Source organism: Amblyomma maculatum, chromosome 2, assembly GCF_055883805.1.
Source record: "Amblyomma maculatum isolate TAMU_Amacu chromosome 2, ASM5588380v1, whole genome shotgun sequence".
NCBI lineage: Eukaryota > Metazoa > Arthropoda > Arachnida > Ixodida > Ixodidae > Amblyomma > Amblyomma maculatum.
The window spans coordinates 112,969,598-112,982,315 of NC_139345.1; the positions used below are offsets into that span (position 1 = coordinate 112,969,598).

At 46.7% G+C, this 12,718-nt stretch overlaps 1 protein-coding gene across 11 annotated transcripts in view; it reads right to left on the reverse strand.

Moving 5' to 3' along the window:
* Positions 1-12,718, reverse strand: part of Set2 (SET domain containing 2) — a 95,556-nt gene that overhangs the window by 51,398 nt on the left and 31,440 nt on the right. For all 11 annotated transcript variants that reach the window (XM_084595092.1, XM_084595101.1, XM_084595098.1 and 8 more), the window contains 3 exons: positions 5,629-6,086; positions 2,194-2,843; positions 705-1,202 (listed from right to left, as the gene is read on the reverse strand). In XM_084595092.1, coding sequence (XP_084451218.1) covers positions 705-1,202; positions 2,194-2,843; positions 5,629-6,086 — 1,606 coding nt within the window. The remainder of the gene's footprint in view (positions 1-704; positions 1,203-2,193; positions 2,844-5,628; positions 6,087-12,718) is intronic.

Here is a 12,718-nt window from a genome sequence, read left to right on the forward strand (position 1 = left end):
TTGAGCTCAATTTTTGGTGTGATAGTTTTTTATTCCGGTAACCAGAAAAGCTTTGACAGTGGACTACTTTTTGTCACTGAGGAATTATATGTGGCGGTTACTGAAGACTAGTGCTATATCAAAATATAGATATATTACGAGAGCCGAACTTTCCCCGTTTCTTTAATTTAAAGCAGCACAGCAATGCTACCTGGGGCAATCTCCACTAGGAAGGATAAATGTGTTAAACAAAACTTATACAAGGCAAATGGAATGGAAGAGCTACCATCACTCTGCACAATCAGCATGAATTCCCATTTTAATAATGTTGTGCACACTAGCCCAAGAAGTTCCGCTAGAAGTGATAAACTTAAAAAAAAAAAAAAAAAAAAGAAAAGAAATTGAAGGCAGGCTGGATGGTATTATTTCTCAGGATTCATTATAGCGCAACTCTAGAGACGAACACTGACAGAAAGGAGGACATAGGACGGGAGTCAGTCCTGTGTCCTTCTTTCAGTCGGTGTTCGTCTCTAGAACTGCGCTATAATAAATCCTGCGAAAGCTTTGATATCGCAGCAGGAGAAATATAACATAGAGCATATTTTGGCACGAGCACTCTCAAGCTTAATATTTCAAGACTCAACACACGAGCATTCAAAGGGAAGATCGGCCCATCCAAGCCTAGTCCAGCACTTAAAAGTCGCAAGTAAAAAATATGCCCTTACATCCGCTTGGCCTGGCTTTTCAGGGCTGCTGTAATAGCGTCGGTCCCGATGGCCAGGCATTTGCACTGCTTGTGGTGACCGTGTGGGTGACAACAGATGGTGCGAGGGCACTGTGGCAGCCTCACTGTCCGCTGCTAAGGCTTCACCAGCACTAACTTGCAATGTCACTTTTGTATCAGACAACTGTGATGCCTGGCCTGGAACAGAGTTGCTCCCTTCTGATACAGAAGAACTTGTGTCCACCACAGCCACCAACGGTGTACTATTTTCGTGCACTTCTGTCTTATATTGACCACCGATTAGATCGCCTTCTTTTCTCTCATCGGAATCTGACAAAGGCAAAGCATCAGGAGCGAGTGCCAAGTCCGAGGCGCCAGCTGTGTCGGCCTCGGCGACTGCCACAGGACAATCACTCTGTGGAGTTTTGAGTTCGGGGGCTGTGCTTGATTCAGCACAGGTTGTGCTGCAAGTTTCACTGGCATCCTCTTCGAGCTGCTCCTGGTAATTAAACAATGCATTTCATGAGACAATAATAAAAAATGACTCTGATAAGTTAGAACGTCAGAACAGCGTCCTTTGCTCCACTTAAAGAACAAAACAAACACATCAGACGTGTAACAATGCCCAGTGAAGGGAAATCAAAGAGTAAGGGCAGATTCAAAGAATGCAGCTCCTGAGAAAGTTATCCCTAGCTGTTTGCGAATGTGGTGACTAGTGTTTTGCAGCTTTGCCCCCCGGTGTTATGCTTACACAGTATTAAGGCTTGCAAAATGTGCCAACACAGCTGCCAAAGTTAAAAGGTCAACAAGGACAACTCCCATTAACATTCGATTCTGCGACTCTTTCTGGATGTGCCAATGTTCTCTTGGTGGCAAAAGGTACATAAGGTAGAAAATTAGACAAGAAAATAATACTTTTTCTCCCGTCACTAGATTCACGACTCTTCTAAGTGGAGAGCAGAGAAACCTAGCTGCAGGGATCTGCACTAGAAAAATCTGCCTTCATGTTACCCAAGTTTCCTTGCGAAAAAGGCTACTGGCAGAAAAACCTACATTAAAAAAAAAAAAAAGTTGGATACCAACAGGATTCCTGCTACTGTATCCAAGCAGCATAATAAATGAAGCATTAGCATAGCGGTGATAAGTATCAGACACGACAGACAGAGGGAAGGCACCAGCAAGGCTCTCTGAAGAAGGCTTCTGGGCTCCTCATGCTACCAGGAGACTGATTGCAAACAGCTTAGAGACACATAATATATACAGTGTGGCAAATATTATTGTTTCATATTTTCAGCTTCTTTGAAAACAAAGTGCCAAGTATAACATATCTGTGCTTTATTGCAAACAAATAAAGTGTGCATCTAATCAAGCTACGCCGTACAAGTGCACTTACAAGAAAACTTGAACCTGCAATAAGAAGTTGTATATCCGGCTAAGATGCTAAGAATGCACCAATGAACCAAGCTGGCATATAGCATTTTCCAACTTACCTCTTCATGTTTACTTTCTGCGCGTACTTCAACGCTCATATCTTGCTTCTGCTCAGGTTTAACAGCAGAAACTGAACTTGATGAATCCAACGCAGAAGCAGCACCAATAGCCAGAGGTGCTTGCTGGTCTGTACCAGGTTCGGTATCCTCTTTTGCATCTTCCTGCACAGTGCTCGCTGGGCTGTCTTCACAACCACTCAGGCCAACCTGAGAACTTGACGATGAGCCTTTCTCCTCAAGAGATGCAATGGCGAGCTGTTCCACTGAGCAGACGTCCATGCTCGTGTCAGACTGGTCCTGCATAATCTCGCCTCGATCTGCCAGAGGTTCCTCGTCCAGCGTTCCCTGACTCTCGGTTGTACTTTCATCCTCCCCGTTGGAGACCTTTCCCCGGTTTCCTCGCCCTCCCGGCTTCTTAGCTGCAGCGGGCGGCTTTTTCTGCCGTGCCCTCTTGGCAGGAATGAGTTCAGTTGGGCTGGTGCCGCGCCTCTTCTCGCCGCTTCTCAACCGCACACTACGCCTGCGCGTAGCCGGGCCCTCAAAGCTGGGCACCTCATCAGACCTTCTGCGGCGGCTGGCTTTGGCCGGTTGGGCTGCTGTCTTGCCGCCTGGTCTGTTTTGCTTCTGCTTGCTCTTGCTGGATGTTCCGGCTGAGAGAAAAATTGGGCCCTTCTGAATGTATGTCACATGAGTGCAGGTCAACTTGAGAAAAGAATGTACATCCCGTTGCAAAGCATGAAGCGCACAAACTGAAAAACATGCCTCTTTCTAGCAGGTAATACCTTTAAAATGAATTTGCCAAATGAGCCTTTTCAACAACAAAGCTTTTCTTTCTTTCTTTCTTTCTTTCTAAATCATATTTGTGGTAATATTCATCTTCAATGCTACTACTAAATTAATGCTGAGTGCAAAAGCCAAGACCTCCTCACTTCCTAATCGAAAAAAAAAAAAGAAAGAAAAAAAAAAAAAAGCTTCTACTCACTCTTACAAGCTGCTCTCACAGTAATGAAACGCATGAGGAAACAAAGCACTACTGATGTGGATTACCTGCTGTAGTGGTTCAGTGGCTACGAACTTCCCACTGTGGTCACAGTTTGATGGAGGCAAGATGCAAACATACTCATGTGCTGCACAATGCTAGTGCACAGTAAAACGAACCTCCTGGTGGCTGAGATGGAATCCTCAGTAGCTCTCTACTATGGTGCTTCTCATGACCCAAATGAAACGTAAGGACTAAGGAGTGAGGATACCAAATTTTGGCAGAGTGTTATTCTTTTGAATGATACATAGCACACATTAAAGCAGATTGATGTGGAATCCCCCTGAGCCCAATATATATAATCTAAACAACTTTTTTCCTCTCTTGTCTCTTTGGGCTTAGTTTAAGAGCCAAATGATGGCAGAGGCATACACAGATGAATTAAGGCCATGAGAGGCATCAAATACCACAGTGTGACCACCTTTCATTGTTTGAATAGCAGCTCCCTTACATGCCTGTTCCGAAGGCTGAAACGAAAAGCCTACACTGCATATGTTTTTATGTGCTTCATGTGACCTCGACACGTCTTGTATGTCATTACTGCCACTGATCAAGTGTTCAAACTGAAATCATAGTAAATGAGAGAAAAGATTCTATTATAAACTAGCCATAGGCAAATTTTATATGTTGCGCTGTTTGCTCCCAATGCTCCTTCGTGTTATCCTTTTCTTTTCGCCCTTTGCCTGTTTTCGGGCTGTACCAATCACAATGAACTATTTTATTACCAAGTTGCCTAGTTACCTATCCTTCTTGATCCATCTGTAGTAATGTTTTATGCGGCATCATTAAAAAAAAAATCAAAACAAAAAAACCTCTACAACATGTTCATAAGGACATCAACTATACTTTTACTAGCTATTATTGCACAAAGGCTTTCATGCCACATGGACTGCACGCAACAAGTGTGACTGAGCAATAAGAGCTGAAACATTAATTTTCAACCCTTCATGTCTGAGCTAGCCTAAGTTGCCATCAAGCAAAGAAATTACACTATGTATCCAATGTAGGCGAATATCTAGAGTAAAACGGACCAAACAGCTGCTGCCACATACTAATTGATATCTGTCGATCCAAGCAATTTTCATTTTACACACCAGAAATAGCAAGCGATGTCACACAACTGCCCCTCACATGATTCAGAACCGAAAATCTCCCGCACGGAACTGTTGCAATATCAAATCATTAAGGGTATGCCGGTACGTTTGGAGTGAACTACAGCCACTAACCAAGAGTCCGTACATCATTCAGTTGAACAAATGTAATTCTAAATTTGAACCCCCGTGCGCCAAAATTTTTCACAACTTTAAACAAAAACTGAGTGTAGATAAGTGGCAGTCATTTTCGACAGCCATCAAAGTGCCCTTTAAAAAATAGAACAAAAAAAAAAAAAAAAAAAAAAAAAAAAAAGAAGGGGGGGGGGGGGGGGGGGGGGGGTAAGGAAATCATTCAGCTGAATACTTATATGTTTTCTACCTTTCACATACGTTTCCACAGCCACAAAACATAAATAATCTCACAGTATTTAAAAACCTAGTTACGATTATTGCTGGTGTATGCACCTAAACTTCTTTCGTTCCTTTCACCACTTCTCTGTGTGCAAAGTTCATGTATCCACCTAGGGCGCTCAGCTACTACACTACTCCTTTCTTCATAACCCCCTCCACCAGGCAATTAGCCATGCATTTAATGCAAAAGCATTATACAGGCAACATGGCCAAACACTGATTGCTCGCTGTGCGACATCATGGAACAACTGACGAGACCATCATGATATGGCAGGAGCTGCCATCTCGGGCAGCTGCTTTCGACTGGAAGGGTGAGATAGGACGCACAGAGGCCCTCTGCAAACCCACCATTTGAAGCCACATAGCCTCGAAAAATCGTGAGCACACCTCTGCTGGACGGCAACATTATGCGCAGTCAAGACTCTTAGCCATGTAGAATGAATGAACAGGTCACAATTAAAGATGTAATATAAGGTAAAGTAATACCTTTGCATTGTCACATTTAAGCAGGCTTGGGTATCTATGGCAATTTTTTTTAAAGGGGTAATGTTTGAAGGTTAAGCAACAGTACTGAGCATAAAAGCAGTAGCTAATGGGTCCTGTGTTACTATGGTACAATATGCCAACAATAATTTTGCACAATAAATTATTACGACAATGCATCAGCTGGGCTTCAATAGGCGTAGATAAGACCATCACACAACCAGTAGTGGCGCTGCTCAGCAACTGCTTAATGACACAGTGCAACTTCTATGCCCTGCACTGGTTTCTTTGCTTTTTCTCTTCGTTTACATCGCAAGGTAAAAGTACTACAATCAACATTTTACGAACATCCGTGCAGAGCAGCAGTAGGGACAGCATCAAAGTGATACATAAGTAGCTGCTGCTCACCATCGCTTGACGACGCTTGACTGTCAGTCACAGATGCCATACTTGACTCATCCTGGAGTGAACTGTCGACGGAATGGCCTGCATCCTCATCATCGTCAGCCATTGTTTCAGCCTCTGTCTGCCTCACTGCCACTGCTCCAACCGTGGGCGCCGTTTCTGCTTTTCTGCGATCAGGCTGTTCACTGCTGTTCCGCCTTGACGACACAATCACCACACTGTTCTTAGATGTTGCACCACTGCGGCTGCCTTTGCTGCCACCCATCACGAGTTCCTCACTCACGCTCGTTGCTGCACTGTCCACCGCGACACCCTTCGAACGAGTTGGCTTTTCGCCCTCATTTTCGTGCCGCAGTGGAGAGTCAACTGTCCTGTCACCACCTCTTAGTCGCCGACGAGTCATCTTTCGTGTTGCTTTACCAGCAGTCATGTGATTCGGTGGTGCCTCGTCATCCTCCTCTCTGCAACAAAAATTAAAATATTTATTCAGACAACGGTTTTATGTGGCAGAAACAACTTTAGGTTTCATCCCTGCACAACGTCAATTCCTATTATAAATGAGAGCCGCGGTAAAAAGTAACAGTATGAAGCACACTGACAGCGGGATGCCCATCGAACACATGTTGTCATTTTAAGGCACATCATGTAGCAAACACAAGGTTTATTGTGTTTACTCATATGGATAAAGAAAAACGTTTTTTTTTTTTTTTTTTTGTGGTACTACTTTCTAATCAAAGATTTCCGTGAAAACATTTTTACTCATATTGATCAACAAAACGGCAAAAAAAAAAAAAAACTTTTTTTTTTGTGTGCCTGTTAGCTCCCTTTATATGTAATGAAGTGCCCCTGATTTTCCCTGCATTCGTTACACACCAAAAGCATCAGTCAGAGGTAGATGATTCACCAATGATGCCAGATACCGTGCATCTGGTGAAGATTTTTTTTTCATTTTATTAACAACATTACTTGGCAACCTTGCCTGTGAAAGGACTAATGCAAGAAGATCCCAGACAGACTACGCATCTGAAACATTCCTGCATCAAATCGGTCAGCCCTGAAAGTGTCAGATGAATAGCTCTAGGCCATTTCCAATACACACAACCATCTTCCGTGGTAACAAAGCGAGTGGAAAAAGAGGCAACGGCGAACGAGGCCACTGCGCGACTGGAAAGCTCGCAGACGAACGAGACGTAACCCCACAAGAACTGTTCGATCGACGCGATGCGCGGGCACTCACCCGAACAGCCCCAGGACGAACGCCGCCGGACCATAACAGGGTCCCAGGAACCAGCCGCCGAAGTCCACCGTTCGAAAACAGATCTCCATAGCGCGCGCGCAGTGGAAGAAACCAGGCACGACAGCAGTAGCACGAGAAACCGTCCACGCAGATCGCCGAGCGCGCTCCGATAGGGATGGGGCCACGCGAGCCGATCCAAGCTCTGCCACAGCGGCGTCACAAATGCGGGATGAAGCGCGCGCATTCACCGCGCCGAAAAGGAGAAAACTAGAAAAATGAGCTTTTTTTTTTTTTGCCATTATTCATTTCTCTCCTTTTTGTTGCGGCGTTGGAAGGACTGCAGGGAGGGTTTCGCGCACCAGCGCCACGGCTCTCTCTCTCTAGAAACACCACGACGTCTTTGAAATGGGAAACAAATCGAGTAAGGTAAAATGAAAAAGCGAGCAGGAACACCCCCGGCAACAACTTGTTCACAACGGCTCAGCCGCCGTATCTTCTTTTTCTCCGTCATTCTGCACACAAAAAGATGCCGAAAAGAGGGGACACGAAACTGAGATCGACACGGGTAGAACGAAAAATACAAAACTGTCAACAGCAGACCAGGCAAACAGACACCATAAAATAGGGACGGACAAGGACATTGTATGCCTCCAGGCGGCGGGGAATAGGCCAAAAAGGCGCCAGCATCCTCAGCCGCACGCGATCGAGACAGGGACAATTAAGCACGGCCTTCCTCACTGTCGACGGCGCTTCACAGAACAGCCCATCTCCTACGAGTCTCCAAAAAGCCAAACGGAGCCGCCGACGCCTTCTTTAGGCGGCAGCCATAAAAGAAATGGGGGGAACAAAAGGGAGCGCGGGAGGAACCGTGTCCACAGCGACGGCTTTGTGCTGCGCCGACGAATGGGAGACGCAAAGCCCGCACGTGGCTCGCCGCCACGCGAGCGGCACATCACTCTGAAGGAGCACCCAAAGCTTCACTCCTCCAGCAACAGTCTATCCCCCCATTCTACATTTCTCCTTGTCGCCAGCCCACTCAACAGGGGTTCCGCGATCGCCGACCAAGATACAAGCGCCCCTTCGCGGATTGTCGGTTTCTAATTGGGGCTGGGACACCAACGACAAGAGCGCACGAGTGCACGAAAACGAAAAGAGAAAGACGAAGCTGAAGTGCGAGCACAACAGGATAAAGACGAAACTGAAGTGAGGGGAAAACTATGTTGGACACCAAAAACTTTCTCTGCTGCCCAATTCTTGGCCGATCCCCCTGTGCCGGTATGTGCCACATGGACGAAGCGAAAAATGCACGGTACATGAAGTCAAGCGCGCGATGTGCGCTAGCAAGTTGATATTTCGGCGCTCTAGTAGAAAATATATAACCATCAAGAATCAGCGACCGGCAACGATTTAACCGCTGTTCCGGAGCCTACGACTTTCGATTCACTGCTGCTATTTACTCACGTTGACCTCTCAGTTTGTGATCAACAAAATATAGGCACCAAGGCGTATCTGTATGGTTCGTTGGTTAGATTGCAGGGTTTAAGGTCCCAAAGTGCGCGGCTCTGGAATTTTCAACTACCTGGGGTTCTTTCACGTGCACTGACATTGTACAGCACACACGGGCACCTTGCTTTTCACCCCCATCGAAAAGCGGCCGCTGTTTGCGTTCAGACGGTACCCACGTAAACGCCACTGCTCGATTCTCTTCCACAAATGCTTACATAGAAGAAACGACAACACGAGAGGACAAGCGCTTGCCCCGTAGTCTACGTGTCTTGTGTGTCCCCGTTTCTTTTGCGCTGCCAAAAATTTGCAAAGGTGGACGGCATACGAACACAGCTTGCAACTGCCTCTTAGCAACGAAACCCCTAACACATGCACGTTGAAATTATTGTAAACACAGTACCGAATGCAGATGATCGGCCGGTCGGACTCTTTTCGTTCCTCGGTACGGTGGTAAAGTCGGCGTGCTCGGTTTCGCCACATTAGATACATGTTCGCTCATTTAGTACCACGAAGCTTGTTGCGCGTTTGCTTTAGTAGCAGTCCCCTCGAGTGTAGTTCCAGAATGATCATTCGCATGGTCGCAGCCACGGCGCGCTATGAAGGCGCGTTAGTCGAGATCAAACCTATTGCCAGGGACATCAACTATGCGAAAAAAAAAAAACAAAAAAAAAACGGCCCGCTTTAATGGATTGAAGGGCACCAATATTTAGGTCTGTAAATACTAGACCTAATAAGCAAACAAAACTATTTCGCTGAAAATCGAATTAACATAATCTGTTCATTAATAAATGAACATATAAGCTTTTTTTTTTTATAGCAATACTAGATGCATGGGAGGCATGCTAAGATGGATGGATGGAATATAGAAGCGTCCCCTTTGAAACGGAGTGGTAGCAGTTGTTATCCTAGTTTTCCCTCCTATATCTTAATTATTGTTTAAGATCAGTTAACTATACCAACATTGTTACTTTTCTTCTTTTACGCCACCAATCTTTCAATCATTTATTGCTAGCTTCCACCGCAGGTAGGGTGGCTACCACAGGTTCATTCACCCGGCCACTGGTATCTCTGAACCCCAGGGCCTCGGTAAAAGTGACTGCGCCTGCATCGACTACCGGATGGATACCATCCCATTCCAGTAGATTGCTAATTGTTTTTGTGGATTTACCTTGGATTTACCACATACTGCACCTGGTGTCACACTGCTAGGAGGGAGCGATCGGGGCGCCGCGGGATGGAGAGAATCATGAGAAATTGGCCGTCACGTCACACGGCAAGCGGTAGCTGGTTTCGGTTGCTGTTTCCCACGCCCGCTCTGGAGGAATGCCTTCGCTACGCTAGATACGCGACGCCTGTGCTAGAAACATGATGCGCGCGCTGCGCGCAGACGATGTATGGAACTTTGCACCTTTAGACAGGCCCCGCCGGGATGGCGCAGTGGTAAGACGCCCGACCACTGTGCCGGAGTTCGGGTTCGAGCGGCTGCGTTTCGATGGAGACGAAACGAAGTGGCGTCCGTGTGCTGTGCGATGTCAGCGCACGTTAAAGATCCCCAGGTGGTCGAAATTACTTCGTAGCCCTCCACTACGGCTCCCCTTTCTCTCCCACCTTCCTCCCTTCCCTTACGGCGCGGTTCAGGTGTCCACATAGCAAGTGTGACAGATACTGCGCCTTTCCCTTCCTGTGAACCAACCTTATCAACCTTTAGACAGGCCGATGCCCTAGGGGCTGCCACCGCCAGAGTGCATCCGTATATTTCACGACGTGTAATTTGGTGACTTGGGTCCCCTCGACTGCGCCATATCAAATGCTTGCGGGGCTCGGCGCATAAAGACAAAGCACAAGAAGGATGAGAGGACGAAGCGCTGACCATCGCTTCGTCCTGCTCCAACGGCGAGTATCCTGTTAAGCGCACTTCTAGAGAAAAGAAACGTTTGCTTGTCAGGGCATGGTCATGTATTGTTCGAGACGAAAATCGTCAGTTTCATTTAGAAATGCAGCCCTCGAATACACGTACTGCGCAGCCAGTTCCCCAGGTATGCAACGTTATTTCGAATCCGTAGTCTTCCTGACAAACCCGTGGATGAAAAGGCTGCCACTGCAACGCAGTGGCTTTCAGGAATACACGTGTTTCCGATGTTGAAGAAAGGTGTCGTGCCAGGCATTTTCAATCAATACGTGTCGTGTCTAAAGCCGTCACCACCAAAAACAGGCGACGGCAGCAACATAACAAGGAAGCGGAAGCGCCGTCCATAGTTCTCAGCCGGTAACGTCGGACGCGAAGAGCTTTGAGCGGACACCTGCGATTGAAGAATGCAGCCGACACAGAATTCCCACTACCTTTTATCAGAAAGCGGCTTATTTTTTTAATTTATTTTCGACACGATAAGGAACGTGCTTGGAAACTACGAAATAAAAAAAGGTTTTGGTTTTGTGGGTTTTAACGTCCCAAAGCAGCTCAAGCTATGAGAGACGCCCCGCATCCTTGGGAGTCGCACGAGTCGCCCGCCTCGTTCGACTTTCCTCTTGTGTCACTTCATCAGCTTGCCCTTTTGCAAGCGTGTTTGCGCAGCCTCGCATCAACTTGGTTAAGTACATGCTGTGTGATTTCTAACATCTCGCAGAGAAAACCTCGCTTGCCGTTGTTTCAATGTGTTTTTCTCCCGGAAAGAGTGGAGAACATGACCACGCTTGGCTTTATCCGAGATTTGTAAACTATATTCAAGGGCGTCCAGTACAACGATCGGAGAAAACTCGCCGGGAAAATTAGGAGGCACTATAGAAGCTGCCATCCGAGATCTGCTTATATCCCGATCGAAGCGTCTCAGATCACAATGCTCCGCTGTAAAAAATCTGCCAGTCATGTGTTTCGAGGACTTCCAATGACATTGCATACGTGGGATATTTATTATTAATTAGTACCTCAAAGGCCCCATTCTGGGGGTATTACATGAGGGAGTCGATTTTTGTAGGTACACAACTATCCCGGGCAGCTTACCGCCACGTCTCCAGCTTCCATCCCCCGTGCGCCGTGCAGCCCTTCTTTGCCGTGGGTCAGCTGTACGTAGAGTTGAGCGTTCTTTATTCCCTCATTATGCTTGCCATTTTGCTATAGTCGGTGGCGAAGTAAGTGGTCTCGAGTAATTGATGAAGTTTGATACAACCATGCACTGGGCAGCGTACAGATACTTATTTTGCGGCATTTCCAGAGCTTTCATTTACCTGCCGCAATATGGAACGTTTCCAGACATGTTGCTTGCGACCGGCATTTCTGAGAAGGAGCGACAGACATAACATATATATTGAGCAACTTTTTATATGTTCCATTTCTCCATTAAGTTCTGCATTGACCTTGCTAAGGTGAGCTATGAGCGGCAGAAATGAAGTGCTCTACGGAAGCAGGGGGGGGCAGCTTTTCTCTTCTTCCTCGAGGCTAGGTGGGCCCGAGGTCGGTTTGTAAAGAAGCCATCAGGTCCTTTTTTCCTTGCAGTAGTCTAGGCAGTCTCGCCACAGTGAGTCCGTGGGTCCGATATGCAATGGCGGATCGATCCACTCCTGCAGGGTGTCAGTCCACGGCATGAAGTGCTCTCTAACGGATAGTGGTGTCGAACGCAGAACAAGTCCACAGGAGGTGTTCAACCATGCCTATGGCCGGGCACTTAGGGCTCGGGTATACGCCCCGGTTTGTAAGGTTTAGTAGCCTTGCTGGTGACAGAATTAAGTAAGCCAACCTGGTCTCGGAGAAGGAGGTCATTCTCCGCACTTCGGTATGCGCTGGGTGGACGGCGATAGTCTCCGGGTTGGCCAAATGCTGGGGAACGTTAACTGTGATATTTTTATTTGCGGGTGTTTGACACAGTTAGAATACGCGGCTGAGTGCAAAGTGACTGTTTACTGTACCCAAATGAGCCGAGCTAAGTGAACGTTCGTTCACGGACACCCAGCACGAGCGTTCAACGGTAAACGCCAACACGCAGGTGTTCGGAGTTTTGACGGCGACGTATCGCAGCGTTCTCTTGCGATCTCGAGTTATCTTTTCGATAATTTAAAATCAAAAGTATGTATATGCATACGTGCATAGTGCACGCGCCCTATCAGCAAAAGATCAAAAGCAAAATTTCGTTGTAAAACGATTACACCGCAGGATCGTCCTAAGCTGGTCAAAATGCTCTCCTCGTAATGCGAGTACACACACACACACACACACACACACACACACACACACACACACACACACACACACACACACACACACACACACACACACACACACACACACACACACACACACACACACACACACACAAGCGTTTAGCTCCACTTAAACCAATTAAGACGTTAGAAAGCACT